We start from the raw sequence: 20,368 nt of genomic DNA, 5'->3' as shown, positions 1-20,368 counted from the left end.
AGAAAGAAAGAAAGAAAGAAAGAAAGAAAGAAAGAAAGAAAGAAAGAAAGAGAAGCTAGGAAATCATCTCCCACTGTATAAGAGCAATTCCAAGGACAAACAAACACTGGTATTTTGCCCATTGTGCTTTACATGAAAAATCCCAGGAGTCTAAGGAACTTGGGCCACTATGACACTAAAGGAGGAACTATTTCACTCTTGCAGCAGAGGGCAGACATAGGAACATTGCCACCTTTTAAGGAAAGAAGGGCCAGAACCCCATATGATGGACAGAACCAAAGCTTGAAGAAGATTCTTCCTCCTGTCCTGAGGGCTGTAAGCTTTGCACAGTGGTATCTCAGCCAATGAGGTTTATCCAGGGCATGACTATTGCTAATTAAAAACTCTAGGATTGTGGATCAAAGAAGAGGAAAACTGTTGGCAAGAGGTTTGGATTTTTAAAATAGCTTTATCCATAAACATTTTTAAACTGAGTAATTTTTAAATTGAGGAATCACACATTGCTGATAGGGGTATAATTTCTTTCTTTTTTTTTTTTTAAGGCAATTCAGCAATATTTATCAAAAGACAAATGGCAAATACTTGGCTCTTTGACCTGGCCATTCTCATTCTAGAAAACTGTCTTTCAGATATCCTTTCATTGTGGCATTGTTTGCATTGGAAACTCGAATCCATGACAAGGTGGGAGGAGGTGTAAACTAAAAACGTAGATATCCATAAGAAACTGACCATCCTGGCTGCTATACAGAGAGACATCACTGGCTACGAGACCAGGCTAAGAGGAAGCCATCTTACACTACATTCTTTCAGTGCTTTGTGGATGCCACACCATCAAGAGGTATTAATTTTGTAATACAATAAACTGTTTATTTTACTTTTATCTGGTATGTTACTTTCATGTGTGTATGTGTGTGACAGAGAGAGACAGAGAGTGAGCATATGCAAGCATACCATGGTGACACCTAGAGAACAGGTGAGAGCTTGCAGGACTCAGGCTTGTCAGCAAGCTTCTTTACTTACTGAGTCATCCTGCTGGCCCAAAATTTTAGAATAAAGTAAAACCCACTAATATAAAAATAATAGCATGGGTGTTTTTCTTTTGATGCTAAGACTTTTTTCAATTTTTTGATGCTGAGATCTAAACCTAGGGATTCTTGTACCTGCTCTATCACTGAGCTATACCTTTGTTCTAGAATATATTTAAAATTATAGGATAGATATTTAATATCATTCTATAATAGAATATGAAGGTTAGCTCAAGTTTTCAACCAGCTTCCTTCCTCTTTTAGCCTAAGTTTATTCATCCATAGGACAAAGTGAAATAAAACATGAGTCATATAATCAGCTGAGTAGCGGTGGCACATGCCTTTAACCCCAGCACTTGGAAGGCAGATCTCCGAGTTCAAGGCCAGCCTAGTCTACAGAGTGAGTTCCAGGACAGCCAGGGATATACAGAGAAACCCTGTCTCAAAGAAAAACAAAAACAAAACAAACAAATCATACAATTGTTTTTTTTTTTTTTTTTTTTTTAAATCCTTGAATTCATGAAACTAACACTGGGTTTTCTGAAGCAAGGCTTGAGGGGCTATGACGGCAGTTTACTTGATCCTAAAAGGCAAAGGCTAAGCTATAAAAGCTATGAACATATTGCAGGATAGCCAGGGCAAAGCAAGGGGCAGTCCGGGTGAAGAATCACTATCTAGGGAATGAAAAAGGAGAACTGAGGGATGCTGTTTGCCAGCACCATAAAACATCATTGGAGCCAGGCGTGGTGGCGCTTGTCTGTAATCCCTTCACTTGGGCAGAGGCAGGTGGATCTCTGACTTTGAGGCCAGCCTGGTCTACAAAGCGAGTCTAGGACAGCCAGAGCTACACAGAGAAAACAAACATCACTGAACCTTTTCCCAACTATCCTACACCGACACTTGACCTCTGCAGGGCCCCTTCCAGGCCACCCTTGACAGCTCAGGGTCCGAAGGCCTCACCTCAGTCTTTGATAAACAGAGGCTAGCATGTTAACCAAATGGCCAGAAGGGGTCACTGTTGCACAGGTCTTGAGGGACACAGGCAGCAGCAATTCTTGAAATGAATAAACCACAGCCTGCCTGGCACCTGTCTCAGATTAGAAAGAGCAACCTCTTGTCACTCTCTGGGTTCTAAATAAGTCTGGCTAAGTCAGCAGATGTCTCCCCAGCTATGCCAAACCTAGTTTCAATCCGCTGTCTATTGAGATATCTTCTCACACATCAATCATGGCAACCACTGCCTTTTCCCCATGTTCTCCTTCTCTCTGAGTTAAACACACTGCTGGATTTCACTGTCCTCCAATAAATGTCTGAAGATGAGCTCACCTGTTGTATTATATATTTTTATCTCTGACTAGATTTTTGTTCCAGATTACCCAACCTCCCTGTTAAGCTCCCTTAAATTTCTTAGTGAAAACCTTGGGGAGAGGGCAGGGAGGGAATACCCGTATCAGTAATTGAATTAGAATCCTAACTGACATAAGAGCCTTTCTTGCTTTTATTCCTTGTCCTGCAGTGACAGGGATATAATCTTGTATAGTGTAAGACAACAGACAGCAAGATGAACATGCAAGAGAAAAACAAGAGGCCAAACCAGCTGGCCAACTTTACAGGAGATTATGTTCCTGTTTCTTACACCTAAAACCTAGGAGAGATACCTCAGAAGTTAAGAGCACCTCAGAGGACCCAAGTTCTGTTCCTAGAACCTATATGGCAGCTTAAAACCACCTGTAACTCCAGTTCTCAGTGACTCAATGTTCTCTCTTGGCCTTCTCTGACACCAGGGATATACAGGGTACACAGACATACATGCAGGCAAAACACTCATACTTGTAAAAAATAAAAATAAATTAATTTCACTAAAGGCCTCTCACTGCTTAGTGTCTACGAAGAGCAACACGGCTCCACATGGGGTGAGGAGACGCAGAGTCCTGGAGGTTGGCTCCACTTTTAACACTTGCTCTTTCATTGCAGGCTGGCTTTACTTCTTGGTTTCTATTGACTCTAATTGCTTGCTTTCTTAATTTTTTCAAATATACAACAAAGAAGACAATCTCAAACATGATTTAGTAATTATATTCTAAGCAGAAGGTGATGGTGTACACATTTAATCCCAGCACTTGGGAGACAGAGGCAGATAGATCTCTGAGTTCAAGGCCAACCTGTCTAGAGCTAAAGGATAGCCAGGACTACACAGAGAAACCCAGACTCAAAAAACCAAGAGGAAGAAAGAGAAACAATTCTATTCTAAAATGTTTAAATAATTAGATTCATCAGTGTTTCTATATGATAAGATTCTGAAAATACTAAATACATATTCCTTTTGTGTTCTGTTAGCACTAACATTGAACTCGGGGTCTCCGGAGTGCTAAGCCCATGTTCTTCCACAGGTGCTACTCTCCCAGCCTACGGCTACATAGATTTGCAGTTTCTTAATGTACCACGATGCTCTGTAGATAAACTGGCAACATTTGAATAACTGTCAACAGATCTAAGTGAGGTTTGAATTCTGAGTGTGTATCATTATGTAATCCATAAACATTTCTTGACTCCAACAGGTTCTGTTCCTGTGTCTGAATGTGAGACATGAGCTGCTGCCATTTTGAAATTTGACCTCCAGGCCAGTAAGATGGCTGAGTGGATAAAGGTCCTTGCCACCAGCCTGCTAACTTGAGTTCAATTCCTAAGACATACGGTAGAAGAAGAGAACCAACTTCTGAAAGCTGTCCCTGACCTCAACACCCATAATGTGGCATACATACCATATACGGACATAGAAAACACGGAGATAAATGTAATTTTAAAAAAGTTGAAAGGCTACATACCGAAAACCTGTCCCAATAAATAAACAAATTAATTAAATTCTCTTCATGAGTCAGAAAGGTTGTGCAACATGAGCCATATCTAAATACTTTCTGCAGAAAAAAAAATCTCAAGGACTAGGTTTTTATTATTGTTGCTTTAGTAATCTAGGGATTATAATATTTTACACAGCCAAAAGACAGCCAATGAGTTCTGGCTGTGTCTAGCAATGACACTGTCCAGCATGATTTCTAGTCAAACTTTACTACTCTTTCCTTAGAAACAAACAAACAAACAGAAACACAATTAAGAAGTAATCACATGGAAGGGAGCTACAGGGGGGATACAAAGTGCATAAAGTGTAATTAATAAAAAAAATTTAAAACATGAGAATAAAAAAAAAGAAGTAATCACATCATGGCTGGAGAGATGACTCAGCTGTTAAAGATCACTGATTGCTCTTTCAGAGGACCTGGGTTCAATGCCCAGCACCCATATGACAGCTCACAGCTGTCTATAATTCAAGTTCCAGTGGATCTGACTCCCTCACATAGACATTCAAGTAGACCAAACAACAAACTTACATTAAAATAAATAAATAATCACAGGGCATGCCTTTAATTCCAGTACTCTGGAGGCAGACGCAGACGGGGACCTCTGTGCATTGAGTCCAGCCTGGTCTACAGAGGGAGTTCCAGGACAGCCAGGGCTACATGGAGAGACATTGTGTTAAAAAAAAAAAAAACAAAAAAAACCCTAAAACAAAAGGAATCACATGCAGGAATGGCAGTTTAACCCCAATGCTGGGGTAGGGGTGAAAGGGCAGAGGCAGATGGATTCCTGTGAGTTAATTCCAGGCCAGCCTGGTCAGGTGTGCACAGAGCTCTAGGCCAACCAGGAACAATGATAAAGGGGCATGTACACACACGTATGAGAATGCACTGTGGTTGTAAAGGCCTCTTTCTCTTTGAGATTGCCCGGAGATAAGTTCAGCCCTACATCTGCAGAGCAGACAGAACAGTTATCACAGTAAGCAGGACGGGAAAAAGAATTAGAAAAAAGTAAAGAAAGAACAAGAGATTTATAAAAAAAGACAGGAAGAATAGCCGCCTGTGTGACTTAGTATTTACAATAAACGCTTAAGAGGTTCATTTGTCTGTATGGGCAGGTGGTCTATTTTGTTTCTTTTTATTTGTTTGTTTGGTTTTTTTGTATATAGGTGTTTTGTCTGCATTATGCACCTTTGTTTGTTTTGTTATTTTCCAGTCAGGGTCTCATATGGCCCTGGCTATCCTGGACTCACTATATAGACCAGGTTGGCCTTGAATTCACAGAGATCTCTCTGTCTCTGCCTCCCAAGTGCTGGGACTAGCCATGTCTGTACGTCTTGTGCATGCACTGCCCACAGAGGCCAGAAAGGATGTCAAGAAAGCTGTAGTTAATGGGTGAGTCATCTCTCTAGGCCCAGAGTAGGTGGGTTTTAGAGAAAGGGTCTCAACTTCAAGCTGGCCTCAAATTTGCTATGTGGTACCCAAAGATGATCTGAATGATCCTCCTGCCTCCACCTCGAAGCTGAGAGATTAAGAGGTGTACGTTCCCACATTGAGTACTTCTATTTGTGGCAATCTCCAAAATCAACTGTCGACAGCCTGGTGACAGGAATTTGATCTCCAGAACCCACATGAAGGTGCAAGGAAAGAACTCACTCCACAATGTCCTCTGACTTCCACGCATGTGCTCTGTGGCACACATGCCCATATACACAGTATTCACACAATTGTGCCCATATATCCAGCATGTATACATACACATATAGACAGACATGCAGCACAAGAGTGCTCACTAAAAATAAATCACAAAATTATTAACTAACAATATAAATTAAATATATAAACAAAGAAAAGGGGCTTTCAAAAGAAGAAAGCAAGTCTTTTAAAAAGCATATAATGATATCACTAAACATAAAATTAAGTGATGACTCTCTCCTAACTTGGGATATTTGTCTTCTATCAATCACTAACACCACAGCTGACTGACACTATAGGAAGAAACTGTGGAAAAAATTCTGAAACCGTATGACAGTTTGATATATTGATTATTAGATATTTACAAAAACAGACACAAAATCATAGGGAAAGAAATACATGCCCAGCGTGAGCAAGGATCTAAGTTTGATTTCCCTGTACCACAAAACCAATAAGCAAACAAGACACAACCTAGTTAAAGCCGGCACCTGTCCTTTCTTTTCCGCCACAACAGGGCTCAAACCCAGGGACCTGAAATGCAAGGCAGGCACCCTACCAATGAGTTGACATTCTCAGCCATCAGGCTACTAGTTGTGAGGGGTTTGGTGGTGGTGGTGTTTTGTTTTGTTTTTTGTTTCATGACAGCCATGCCAACCACCCAGGAAACAAATGTATACCAAGGGGAAAAAAAAACAACTTAAAGTTGTACAGAGTGAAGTTATCCCCACCAACGGAACACTGAGGTAGACCAGCATGCTCAACACTGTAGCAGACAAATAGTGAATAGTTACTTACAAGGAGTTCCTCTGCAGGCCTCTTCCATAGTTACCCTGACATAGGGCTTACTAAAGTCAACTTCAATTTCATCAGAAAAAGGAGCTGGCTGCCGTAAGCCCTGAACAAGAACGCGACAGAAAATTAAGTTAAATTCAATGATGTTCAAGGAAGTACTCAAAGTAATGTAGCTTTAAAGAACACTCAGGCCAGGTGTGGTGGCGCATGCCTGTGATCCCAGCATTTGGGGAGGCAGAGCCAGGTGGAGTGCTGTGAGTTCAAGGCCAGCCTGGTCTACAACACAGAATCAAAAAAAGTATTCCAAAGTGAAGAGTGCAAGCTGCAACCCTCCTCAGACTGAGTAAACCACGCACGAAGAGCAAATGTCTTCTGGTGGTTTTGGGCTAACACTGAGCAATCTGACTGGCAACCTATGCACAGTCCCCAGAAACTGGGCCTGGCATGATGGCTTCCCCGAAACATGGTGGAACAGCAGACTGTGGACCCTGTGACAAAACTTCAGGGTGACCACGTGCATTCTGTATTGCTTCAACCCGAGAACAGGAAGGCAAGCAGCTCCTCAGTGTCCCCCTGGCTCTCAATGCTTCCTATATGATTATGTTCAAGTGCTCCTTGGAGGCAAGGAGTGCTCCAGCAGGCTCCTCCATCGACAGAGGAAACAGGGGTCAGAGGAGTTGTGAGAAAGAACCACATGTAAAAAAGAGGCAAAGCAGAGGCCAGAGTGTGGGTGTGCTTGTCTCTCCATACATGGCTTTGCTTTGGAGATTTTATTCAATTTATTCCTAAGATTATTTCTAGCACATGCTATACTGAATAGAACCTGGAAAACAAAAGCTTTTTAGGTTGTTTCTGATTCGTTTACAGAGAGGCAATTGATGTATACATGTGACTACAGTGGACTTCTGCATATTTCTGCATATTGCTCCTGTAACTTGGCATAACTCAACTACTGGGTTTGTTTTGCTTGGAAAAGGGTCTCTGGACTCCTGATCCTTTCACCTCTACCTCCTAAACGCTGGGATTACGGGTGTGTGCCACCATGCCTGGCTTTACCTATTAATTTTAGTGGTTGTCATGTTTTGTTGGTTCCTTATGACTCTTTATATATGAGATAACATCATCTGTGAACAAGTACAATTTAAGGCAGTTCTTTTCAATCTGGATGTTTTATTTCCTTTTAGCACCATGTATTGCCATTAGAACTTCTGGTACAACACTGAAAAATGAAAAGATAAATATCCTTCCCTAATTCCTCATAACTCATACTCTTATAATGTTGAAAGATAATTACATATCATATGAGTTCTAGGGTTTTTGCATATTTTTTTTTTCTTTTCGAGACAGGGTTCCTCTGTGTAGCCTTGGCTCCCCTGGACTTGATTTGTAAACCAGGCTGGCCTCAAACTCACAGTGATCTGCCTGCTGCTGCCTCCCAGGTACTGAGAATAAAGGCGTGCAATGCCACGCCCAGCTCAGAATTTTCTTTTAAATTAGGGTGCAGCAGCAGTTCTCAACCTGTGGGTCAAGACCCCTCTGGGGTTGCAATAGCAGATATCTTGTGTATCAGATCTTTAAATTTCTATTCATAACAGTATCAAAATTACAGTTGTCAAATAGCAAATAAATAATGTTATGGGTGGGGGTCACCACAACATTAAAGGGTCACAGGAAGTCTGGGAGCCACTGCCTTGATAGCATACTGTATGCAATATAATATTGTTTGCTCTACTCAAACATCAACAGGTAAGTGCAGAAATAAATGTGGTACAGTTCAAGATGAAATGTTATTTAGCAATGAGAAATTAAGCAGTGCCACATACCACAACACGAGTTAATCCTAAAAACATAGCCAGTGCTTCTCGCTTCCGCAACACATAGTAAAATTGGAGCGATACAGAGATTAACATGGCCCCTGAGCAAGAATGACACGCAAATTCATGAAGCGTTCCATACATTTACATGGACTCTATCGCCGGCTTTTGGATCACATCCCACTGGGCAGCACTGCCTTGCCTGGCCACAGGGGATGAGGGTACGCTCCGGCCTGATGTGACTTGATGTGCTGGGGAGAGTTGATACGGGGAGAGGGGACTCCCTTTTTCTAGGGGGAAAAGGAGAGGGGAAGGAGGAAGAAGGAGAAGGGGGCAATTGGGAGGAGAGGAAGGAGGAGACACCTGTGGGATGTAAAGTTAATAAACTAAAATTTTAAAAAAGAACAAAGGTATGTGTTCAGTGGAAAAGGCCAACCACATATAGCATATTTTCATTTATATATAACGTCTAGACAAAGCAACACCATAGGGGCAGAAACACTAGTGGCTTACAAAAGCTGAACAGAAATGACTGATTTGCCAGTAGATGCAAGACTTCTGTTGGAATAGTAAATATACTCTAAAATTGTTTATGGTAATGATTTAAAGAACTCCCTGTGAATCCACAGAAAAGTACAAAATTGCTGGGGTAGGTCAACTGTGAGATAGGTCATATGATATATCAATTATAGTTCCATGTAGCTGCTACAAGAGAAGGAAAATCTCGTTTGCTTTTGCTACAGACTGCAAAAGGGTTGAGAGTGTACACTAGCAATGACAATGTGCTTCAGCGATGCTCTTCCCTACGGGGTCAGTCAGCATGGTGGGTGAGTGGGGCCATTAGGCAAGGCTAAACAGCTGGCGCATAGCCAGGAGATGGGGATAGCAATACCGAATTCATTTTACAGGAATCTATGAAGCAAAGTAATTTAAAGCCATGATATTCCTCGGGTTCTAAGGAATTTAAGTCTTTTCAAAGCCCACTTCTCCAAACAGACAGAGCTCTGCCCTGCTCCTCGGTAGAGCCTGGAACTTTGCGGCTAGAAGCTGTCCCTACTCCAGGTGGTCCAGCTGAGCTAGAACCACTGCCGTCCCTTTAGTCTGTATTCTGAGAAACTTTCAGAAATCAACAATGCCCTAGGTTTTGTTTCTTTGTTTTCTTTTGGCCTTTTGAAACAGGGTTTCTCTGTGTGGCCCTGGCTGTCCTGGAATTTGCTCTGTAGACCAGGCTGGCCTGCAGCTCGGAGACCCCTGCCTCCACCTCCTATAAAGGCCTGTGCCATCATTGCCCCGCCTGTAGTGTTTACTGGCCTCCGCTCCAGAAGACCAGGCAGAATTCGAACCCAGAGGTCTCTGCCTCTAGAGTACTAGAGCACTGGTGTGCTGGGAATAAATACAGCTGGTAAAATGCCTTATTTTGGTCACTACTAAGCCATCTTCTGAGTTTTCTCTGACATGTAGAATCATACTGTCTAAAAATGTCCACATTTTGCCAGGCATGGTGGTGTATGCCTTTATTCCCAGCACTCAGGAAGCACAGGCAGGTGGATATCTCTAAGTTTGGGGCCAGCCTGGTCTACAAAATTCCAGGACCGCCAAAAACCTTATCTCAAGAAACAAAATAAGCTGGGTGGTGGTGGCAGACGCCTTTACTCCCAGCACTTGGGAGGGAGGGGCAGGTGGACCTCTGTGAGTTCAAGGCCAAGCCTGGTCTACAGAATGAGTTCCAAGATAGCCAGAGCTACACAGAGAAACTCTGTCTCAAAAAAATAACAAGAAATTTAAAATGTCCACATTTTATTTTATGGAGCCAGCGACAGTGTCACCTTATATGGCAAAAGGGGTTTTTATGAATATGGCTAAATTTAAGCAGCCAGGGCAGGAAAATTATTCTGGATAACATGGATATGGCAAAAGAAATCTCCCCCAAAATATGTTGTAAATAGAAGGTGGGGAAGCTAAAAACCAGAGGCGATGTGATGACAGAAGCAACAGAACAGTGTCGCTGTTGTTCAGCACCATGAGCGAGGCAACGTCAACAGCCTCTGGAGGAAAAAACAAAAGGGAACAGATTTTCCCCTAGCATTCCCCACTCTGCCAACACTGCTGTTAGCCCTCTAACACCTACCGCACACTTCTACTCTCCAGAATGTTGTTCACCTACACTACCTTGTGACTGTCACAGCAGCAATGGAAAAGGGTCCATTTGTCCCTACCTGTATCAACACCAGGCCTAGAACACCCGGCTACTTGTGGGGATGAGATGGTACTATTGTTTAAGAGGAAGTATTGAGTGAGGCATGATGGCTTCATGCCAGTAATCCCAGGTTTAGGAGGCAGAGGCGAGAGAACTGTCATGACTTTAAGGTCAGTATTCGAGACCCCATCTCAAACAAACAAAAAAAAAAAACCAAAATCTTTTAAAACAAACAAACAAACAAAAAACCCAGAGGAAGCACCAGTTTGTTTCAGAGTAGAAACATTTTCCCCTTTGAAACAGAAAGCTTCAGAAGTAATGAGCAAAGTAATTTGATAAATGACTGTGGTCAATAGAGGTAATGAAACAGGAACATTTGAAACATGGACTTCAGTATAATATTGTGGCGCAACAGTAACTGTAATGATCTCCAGTGTTTTTTGATAGATAGATAGATGATAGATAGATGATAGATAGATAGATAGATAGATAGACATAAATATATATATATATATATATATATATATATATATATATTTTTTTTTTTTTTAAGAGAAGCTTTAAAAAGGTACCAAGCTGAGACAAGGCAGGAAGTTGGAAACGGTGTTAGAAAGTATGTCACCAATGTCCCAGAGATGGAGGTATATGAAGGAGACAATGATGGATGTGCCCAGCAGTAAAAGAATGGCACAGAAAGGACAGGAGGACACAGGTCATTGACACCATAAGATGATACCCAGACCCAATCACCAGCCAGAACCGCAGCTTCTCTATTTTGCTACTACAGATTTGATTTCTAGCCAATTACTTGCACATTGTCCAAATTTTCTCAACCACTTTGATTTTCAACCCCCTTTTAAAGCTCCTACACCTGAGTTGTAATTCATGTGGCAAGAAAGTATAACAGCTTTCTCGCGTATGCTGAGGTCTTCCCATTACTTAAGGACACTAACACCAATGTCATCAATGTTCCGCGGCTTTCCACCTCCACCACCAGGTGTTCCGGGCACAGCTCCTCACTTACAACTGCGCAGCGCTGCAGTTTTGAAGGAATTCCATCTTCCTCTGTGGCTCCATTAGGGCCGGGTGCCTCTTTCCTCCTCTTCCTCGAATTGACTTTAGCTGAACTCTGTGCATCCATCTTCTTTTAACTGCTCAAAAACAAGAAGTAAAAAAATGTCTGAACAAGTATTTCAGAGACATGAATACGTTCAGCAAAATGTTGATTACAAAGCATACAGTTCCCCAAGATGAGCCACCAGCAAAAAACGAGGATTCATGAAACACCACTATGGAACAACGGCCACAGTTAACCTCCTGACCTTGAAACTCCTCCCAGCACTGCAGCCTACGCACTGCCCATTTCACATCTTAACTGTGTGCAGAGGGCTGTAACAGCTTGGCTGAGGAAGATGGGAAGATGCCTATTCAAATTGCATTAGCTGAAATGCTTGTGACCAGAAGTATACATTTCAAGGTTTTTTTAAATTTGCGAAATTAGACTACTGATTACAAATTCTTAACCTGAAACCCCAAAATACAAAACACTGTGAAGTATTCTTAGCAGACTGGGGAATGTTCAACCTATACAGACTGTGTGCATGTGGGTGTATATCAGGAGGTTGAGACAGGGTCCCATTATGTAGCACTGGCTGGTCTAAAACTCAACATGTAGATCAGCACAGCCTCAGACTTGTGATGTTCCTCCCACCTCTACCTTCCAGATGCTAGAATTACAGGAATGCCTCACCACTCCCAGCTTATACTCTTTGTAGCTATATAGAAATACAGTAGGGGCAAAGTGAAAAGTTGTCTTTGGTTAAATACTCTTGCCTCAGCCTTCTAGTATTGGGATTACAATTGTAGTCACCATGCCATTTTTTTCTTCTTTCAGGGTCACTTCCTCAAGCTGGTTTAGAATTTCCAGGTTATAAGACTATAAATGGAACTTTTATTCCTTTTATTCACTTGTTTCAATTGTTGTCTCAGAGGCTTACTGCCTCCTTCTGCTAACCTAGGCCTAGTCCTGGAAGCTTCTGGCCTCTGTACAGTCTAACCTAGGCCTAGAATGTTTGCCTCCTCTGAGATGATTAATAAGCTCACAAGCTCATCCTTTCTTGTTCTTTCTGAGCTCATAACTGGCTGGTTCAACTTTAGCTCTTTTGGCTCAAACTCCTCTCCCAGCTAACTTATTCAATCTGGCTTCTCTCTCAGTCCCCGAATTGCTCTGCTTATCCTCAAACTAACTCCAGCAATCTGCGCTAATCTTCTGGCTCCCTCTTCATTCTCTGGCTTGGTCTGCCTTCAACCTCTCTCTGTAAAACTCTCCTGGTAAAAACTGCCTCCTCCTTTCTACATTGCCCCTAAGTTGCTTTACCAAAACTCAGATCTGCTTGCCTCTGTCTCCTGGACTAAAGGCATGTTTGTATTCACACAGACCTAGAAGATCTTTGGATGTGATCTATTGCCAGTCATATCACACAGACCTAGGTCTTTGGATGTGATCTCCTGACAGAAAAGCCATGTTATAACTTAACATTCCCTTACACAAAACACACAAAATCTCTTTCTCTAAAAGAACAACTCACTTTTCTGTCTAATTTAGCTGAGAGTTTCTAACACTGACCTATCATGAGAGTGAAAAGCATCAATGATCCTGTTTAGACATGGGCTTTTGCTACCTCAATAGTCTCAGTGGGAATATTTGCATTAATTTTTTTATTATTTATTTACTTGTGTGTGCGCACATACACATATACACATACATATATGTGGCAGAGGTCAGAGGACAATTGGTGGGAGCTAGTTCCCTCCTACCACACAAGTCCTGGAATTGAACTCAGATTGTCGGGTCTAGCGACCCAATGAACCACCCTGTTAACCCAAAATTTGTATTCTTCTTGGGTAATAAAATCTGCATAAAGCAATTACTTTCTTTTAAATGAAGAATTGTTAGGCATGAGCCAGAACCAGGAGAGAAGAAGCTCTATAATCAAATGTCATTTCTGCCTAAGATGATGAATGGACTGTGGAAAATCCTCTGAACAAAGAGGAGAACAGAAGCCAGACAGAATGGGGCCATTCCACTTTGCCTCGATGCCCCCTGTAAGCCCTCTCTGTAAGCCCTCTCCGACAAGCTGCTCTGAGCAGCTGCAGCTGCGCTTCACTTTCCTTCCCACCGCTCAAGTCCATGTGGAAATGTGGCAACACCTACAAGAAACCTGGCCTGATTCTTGAGAGGCTGAAGGCGACACCCTGTGAGTCATGGCTAAGCAGGAGCCTGACATAGAGAGATAGTAGTCTAGAGTGACAGAGGAACCCGCCCAGAAACTGCCTTTCATTACAGATGCAAATTGACATGGAAGAAGGCTCAGTGCTGCCAACACTAAGTTCTCCCAGTTAACAATTATTTTCCCAAATATGCGCTGATCCGAGAGGCTTGCTAAGAATGGCCGCAGTCCAGTTTCTAACTTGCTTATCACTGGGCTCTTCTATAAGCATCTGTTCAATTACTCAGATGAGGTTTCCTCTTCCATGTGATCGTATTTTTTGTGTTAAGTTGACAAAAACTAACCAGCACACTTATAAAACATCACAGTATGCCAGGCCTAGTGATGCAGGCCTATAATTTCAATACTTGGGTGTCAAAGGCTGAAGAATGATGAGTTCAAGGCCAGCCTGGCCCATACAGTAAGTTCTGTGACGGTCTGAGCTATATAGCAAGACCTTGTCTCACAAAAAATATATCTCAGTAGTAGACTCGCCTACTTGCAAAGGCACTTGTTTCCACTTCCAGGACCACAAACACAGATCACAGTATATGTATATCTATACACAATTATTACTGGCCAATTGAAATAAAATGCAGGCTGGTGAGGCGACTCAGTGAGTAAAAGTCCCCACTGCCAAGCCTAATGACCTAGGTTCGATGTCCAGGTTCCACATGGTGAAGGAGACAACTGGCTCTTGCAAGTTGTCCTTTGACCTCCACGCATGCACACACCTCCCATAAATAAATGAAGACGTAAAAAAAAATTAATAAATGTAATAAAATTAAATGCAGGTAGCAACTATTTCAAGGAGCCTTCAATTGATACATGGAAGCCACATGCAGGGTTTCACCTTTAGAATGTTTGATAAAGGATTCCAAATCCACCATGTGACATTTGCTACAGAACAAGATATTTACACAATGTCAAAACATCTCTCCATTGATTAATTATTAATCACAAAGGGAAAGGGGTTGTCTTGATAGCAGGGGAAAAAACACCCATAATCCTTCCTGGTATGAGGCACTAAGGACATACCTAACCCATGTGTCAGAAAGAAACAAGCAGACGAACCTTAACTGAAGGATGTTCACAAGGAGCCTATAGTCTTCAAAAGCTGTTAGTCATGAAAAAACCATGAAAGGCTGAGAAGCTGACCCTCCAGAACTCGGTGATTATGCTGCCACAGGCTACTTGTTTTAAGGAGCCATACACTGAAGTAACCAAAATAAAAATCACGAAATCACAATTTACAAGGAGAGAGGGGAAGCAGAAGATAGAAAATATTATATTTTGACAATGGCCAAATGTTTGCAACATATGCACCTTGGTGAGGCATATGGGAGTTATCCACGATTATTTTCCTCCCACACAAATGGAGGAAGAGCAGACAAGGAAAATGCGTATAATCTCTACAAAAAAGCAGAGCTGAAATGTAACTCAGTGGTGAGCACTTCCCTACCAGCCACAAGGTCCTGGGTTGGATTCCCAAAGTGAGAAAAACAGTGAAGCCTGACAGTAGCTAGAGCACAAGGAAATTCATCCCAGTATTCCTGCAACTTCTCCACAGACTTTATTTCCTTCTCAAAATAAAACATTTATTTTAAAAATCTCTACAATTTCCTGCACAGATCAGCCCTCATATGAGTTCTCTGGAGTCTCAAGAAACTAGTTCCTTCTAGTCCCAATGTATGGAATCCTAACAGGTGCTACATAACCCATGGTCAGGCACTGTATAGCATACGCACATAGCATGTGTATAACGCATGCTGTATTTTTACAACTCTACTGAGGTCTAACTGACATTCATTATAAACTGTACAAGAGGACTGGAATATAGCTCAGTGATTAAGGAGGCGGACTGTTCTTCCAGAGGACCCCAGTTCAGTGCCCAGGACCCACATCAGGCAACTAATAATTTTCTGGAATTCCAACTTCAGAGGGATCTTGTGCTTCTGGCCTCTTTCACACTAAACTCACATGCACACACCCACAAACAGGCACACACATATATACATAATTAAAATAATAAAAATAAATTAAAAAATCAAAATGTAACTTAAAAAATAGGGGCTGGAGAGATGGCTCAGTGGTTAAGAGCACTGTCTGCTCTTCCAAAGGACCCAGGTTCAATTCCCAGCACCCACATGGCAGCTCACAACTGTCTGTATTGCCTTCCAAGGGATCTGACACCTTTACACATAAAACAAAATTAAATAAATCATTTGAAATATATAAAATATATATTATATATATTAAAAAATATATAACTACAAGGCTAGGTGTAGTAACATAGGCCTTTAATCCCAGTACCTGGAAGCAAAAGCTGGCGATCTCTGAGTTTGAGGCGAGCCTGGTCTACATAAAGTTCCAGGACAGTCATGGCAACATAGAGTCTTTGTCACAAAAAACAAACATGTATATTGCATATTGATACATCTGTGATATCAGATTTAAGAACATTAGCATCTCTACCCCTTTCCCTATGCCACCTTGTAACCCACCCATCCCTCTCAGGTCCAATACTGATTTAGTCATGTTCTGCTGAGGGCTAACGGCAGATGGCATCACAATGATGGAAACACATTCAAAAGGCAGAACTCACAGGGAGAGGCTAAGGCTGCTTTTCCTATACAAGTTTCTGAAGAAATTTTGGGCCCCATAGACCTACCTTAATTTCTGCTGAGGGGCAGAGCCCCCAGAAACCTCCCATTAGGCTCCATCTCATTTTTAAAATTTTTATTTATTTATTTTATGTATATGCGTGCTCTATCTGCATGTGCACCTGCATGGCAGTAGAAGAGGGTATAGATGGATGCAAGCCACCACGTGGTTGCTGGTAATTGAACTCAGAACCTCTGGAAGAGAAGACAGTGTTCTTAACCTCTGAGCTATCTGTGCAGCCCCGAGGCTCCATTCTTAACGGTCCCATCATCACACTCCCACACTAAGAACCATACTCCACATAGGAACCCTAAGGGACCCGCTCAAAGCCTACCTAAACCACAGCCATATGCCTGTCGTCCCCAAAGTTCATATCTGCCTATTCTGAAACAACCCAGTCCTACTATGTGAGGACCAGCCTCGAGGAACCATGAGGCTAAGGAAAGAAGCAAAGAGACCTAGGCTATACAGAATACAACTTACCGGAAGACTTGCTTTCAGAAGTATGGTCATAGGTCAGCATCAAGACCAGTTAAAGCCTGCAATTCGGGTGGTGGTGGGTATTACTTATGGGTCAGGGGAAAGGTGACTTTCTCATGGCTGGAATGTGCCCACTTTATCTTAAGGAAATTACTAAAGAGTCAGGAGTGTCTCTGGATCAAGGGTCCTATGGTAAATCCCTACATGTGACTGGTGATTTCTATTCATTCATGGTTTGCTGGAAAGGAGGCAAAAAGATTAGGTATGGCTACTTAGGAGCAATCGTGGTAGCTACAACTCAATCCATGTCCTTATCACCTCACAATGCAAAATGCTTTCACTGCACTCCACAGCCAACGTCCTAACAAGTCCCAGGGCATGTACAAGTCCCAAGTCTCATCTGAAACCCCAGGCAACTACTTCTATCTGTGAGTCCCTCTAAACAATAAGCAAGTCACATATACCCAAGATAAAACAGTGGGGCAGGGACAGAAGAGACAGTCCTGTTCCAAAAGAAAATGAGATAAGTAGGAAGGAACAAGCATCCAAGGTCACTCTGAAAGGCAGCAAGGAAAACACTAGCTGATGAAGCCCAAGCCCACATCGTTCTCACTTTGCTGAGGAGTGAGTCCCCAAGACTTTGCTGCTTATCACCTGGGGCTGGTTTTCTACGCTGCTGGAAGCTCTGCCTGGCAGGCACTTCACACTTTAGGGGTCCCAACAATGCTCAACTGCCGACTACACCAGAAATGGCCTGCCTATCTGCACGCTCTGAGAAGTTCCTACCCTGTGAGAGACTTCTGCCTGGCCTCCTAGGCTTTCCTTGAAATGTGGGTAGGAACCACCATGACCCTAATAACCTTTGCATTCTGCATACCCACATACTCAGCACACAGACACCAAAGTACAAGCTGTGCCTAGACCCATGTGATTCCTGGTGCAGACACAAAGTGCTTGGCCAGTCGGAAACAGGAAAATGAATCTAAGCCACCTCCTGCACAGGGCACTTGCTACAATAATTCTGTTCTGCAAGTCCTCTGGGCCTGTGATGGAGGAATAACCTAATTTCTGAGCTACACTCTAAGCCTTTCCAATTGTCCCCAGCTAAGCAGCATCACTCTGCAGCACACAGCTACCTGGATGCACCCTTTCATGATCTTCCTTTGCTCCCTCTCTGGCTGTATATCTTCCAAGTCTTTCTACCTTGCTTCCTTTGCTCCTTAGCCTCACTGTAAATCTGGGTAAAAAGAACCAATAATACCTGTTTCTCAAGAGGGATTCATTGTTCTTTTAAAACCCCTTCTACCAGGATCTGGAGAGATAGCTCAGTGGTTGTTAGTTGCTTTTCCTTTTTCTTTCTTCCTTTTTTTCATTTTGGGGTTTTTGTTTTTTTTTTTAAAGACAGCCCTGGCTGTCCTGAAACTCACTCTGTGGACCAAACTGGTCTCAAACTCAAAGATTCATCTACCTCTGCCTCCTGAGTGCTGGGATTACAGGTATGCACCATTTAGTCACTATTCTATTGCTGTGGCCAAGGCAACTCTTATAACGAAAGCATTTACTTTGGGGCTGGCTTGCAATTTTAAGGAAGTAGACAGACACTGTGCTAACAATAGCTGAAAGCTTTACATACTGATCCACAGGCAGAGGGCAGAGAAAGAGAGAAACTGGGCCTGGCATCAGCTTTTGAAACCACAAAGCCCACCCTCAATGACACACTTCCTCTAACAAGGCCACACCTCCTAATCCTTTCCAAATAGTTCCACTAACTGGGGATCAAATCTTCAAACAATATAAATTTATGGACCATTCCCATTCAAACCACCACAGTGGTTAAAACACTGGCTGTTCTTCTGGGAGACCAGGCTTCAGTTCCCAGCATCCGCATGCTGGCTCACAATCTTAACACCAGTCCAGAGAGATGATGCTCTCTTCTGGTCTCTTCAGACATCACATATACATAGTATCCACACAGGCAAAACACCCATACATATAAAATAATAAAAATTTAAAAAAAAAAAACTTTTCCAACAACCTGGACCTGATAATTAAGGCTTGTAATCTCAGCTACTTGGGAAGATGAGATAGGAAAATTTGGAAGCTCAAGGCCAGTCTCAACTACAGAATGAGTCGAGACCAGAGTGGGTAACTAGTAAAATAGTATCTCAAAATATAAAGTAAAAAGAGAGCTGGGGATACAAGTCAGTAGTAAGAGAGTTTGCAGAGCACACACAGGAAACAAAAAGGATAAGACAGACAGACAAATCTAGAATCCTTTTTACCAAATAAATCAATATTTTATTTGGTTTATTTTTTGAGACAGGATCTCTCTACTTAGCCTTGTTGGAACTCACCATGACCAAGTTGCCTTTGAACTTACCGAGATCCACCTGCCTCTGCCTCCCAAGTGCTGAAATTAAAGGCACATATCACCATCCTCACCTAATCTATCATTCTTAATTTGAGTTTTCCATAGCCAAAGGCTATGCACCCAACCTGGTAACTTCTTTGCCAGAGCGTGACAAGGCTGGCCTTTCATCCAGTTTCCAACAGAAAATCATTTCTGGGCCAGTGACATTTCGGTAATACCTGCCTCACAAACCTGATGACCCAGCTCTGATCCCTGGAACCCATGGTTGACAGAGATACTGACTCCCAAAAGTTGTCCTCTGCCTTCCAAACATACACCTGCTGGGACACACAGACACGGACACACACACACACACACACACACACACACACACACACACACACACATGCAAAGAGGGGATTGGAGAGTAATAAACTGTAAAAACACACTTTTTTGCTGTAGGAATACACTGAGACCAATTCCAGAAGAAATATCCTGTAGTAATGATACTCACTTGCAGTGGGAAATACTGAGCCCACAGAACAAAGAAAATTTCTTCTTTTTCTAGACTGAAAGTAGAAAGGCTGAGCTCAGCAGAACGGTGAAGGTAGGCTATAATGTGGTAGTTTAGTAAGCTAATCCTATTGCTCCTTTGAAGTAGCTGCTATACAAAACAGCTCAGGGACGTACTAGGCAGTATATAAAACATGGCTGATCCCTTCTCCAGGGGCAGAGTCTGTGATTAGCAAGCTCACTCATTCATACCAATTTTCTGTATTTGTCTATTTTGCTTTACTATAATGAAATACTTGAACTGATTAATTCATAAAGAAGCTTTTTAGTTGACAGTTTGGAGGTTCAATCTGGTAATGACCCCTTTTCTGGTTAAGATTTATTTACAGCTGGGCAGTGGTGGCACTCACCTTTAATCCCAGTGTTTGGTTAACAGTGTTAACCAAAGGACTAGAGGCTAGTGGGTAGCTTGGTCTACAGAGTTCCAGGACACCAGAGCTACAAAGAGAAACCCTGTCTTGAAAAACAAAATCACCTTTACTGAGTATTTACATAACACCTGTCTGGCAAAAGCATTTTACAGTTATTAAAACTTAGTGCTCCAACCCTTTGACCTATCCACACCTTTCTTCTTTCTTTTTTCTTTCTTTCTTCCTTTCTTCCTTTCTTTCTTTCTTTCTTTCTTTCTTTCTTTCTTTCTTTCTTTCTTTCTTTCTT

General features: G+C 42.2%; 1 protein-coding gene and 1 non-coding gene across 3 annotated transcripts in view; one reads left to right on the top strand and one right to left on the bottom strand.

Annotated features, from left to right (window-relative positions):
• Positions 1–20,368, bottom strand: part of Pcyt1a (phosphate cytidylyltransferase 1A, choline) — a 47,034-nt gene that overhangs the window by 12,864 nt on the left and 13,802 nt on the right. For both annotated transcript variants that reach the window (XM_055624872.1, XM_055624873.1), the window contains exons 2-3: positions 11,400–11,526; positions 6,368–6,467 (exon numbers count right to left, since the gene is read on the bottom strand). In XM_055624872.1, the coding sequence (XP_055480847.1) occupies positions 6,368–6,467; positions 11,400–11,516 (217 nt within the window). In that variant the 5' untranslated portion in view covers positions 11,517–11,526. The remainder of the gene's footprint in view (positions 1–6,367; positions 6,468–11,399; positions 11,527–20,368) is intronic.
• On the top strand, positions 8,222–8,324 carry LOC129689867 (U6 spliceosomal RNA). Its single transcript, XR_008722191.1, has one exon. It is a non-coding gene; the product is annotated as a U6 spliceosomal RNA (small nuclear RNA).

This window comes from Psammomys obesus, unplaced genomic scaffold, assembly GCF_907164565.1.
Source record: "Psammomys obesus unplaced genomic scaffold, mPsaObe1.curated_primary_1811, whole genome shotgun sequence".
Lineage (NCBI taxonomy): Eukaryota > Metazoa > Chordata > Mammalia > Rodentia > Muridae > Psammomys > Psammomys obesus.
Note: the sequence above shows the minus strand (reverse complement) of the source record. Positions and strands in the feature narration are given on the sequence as shown.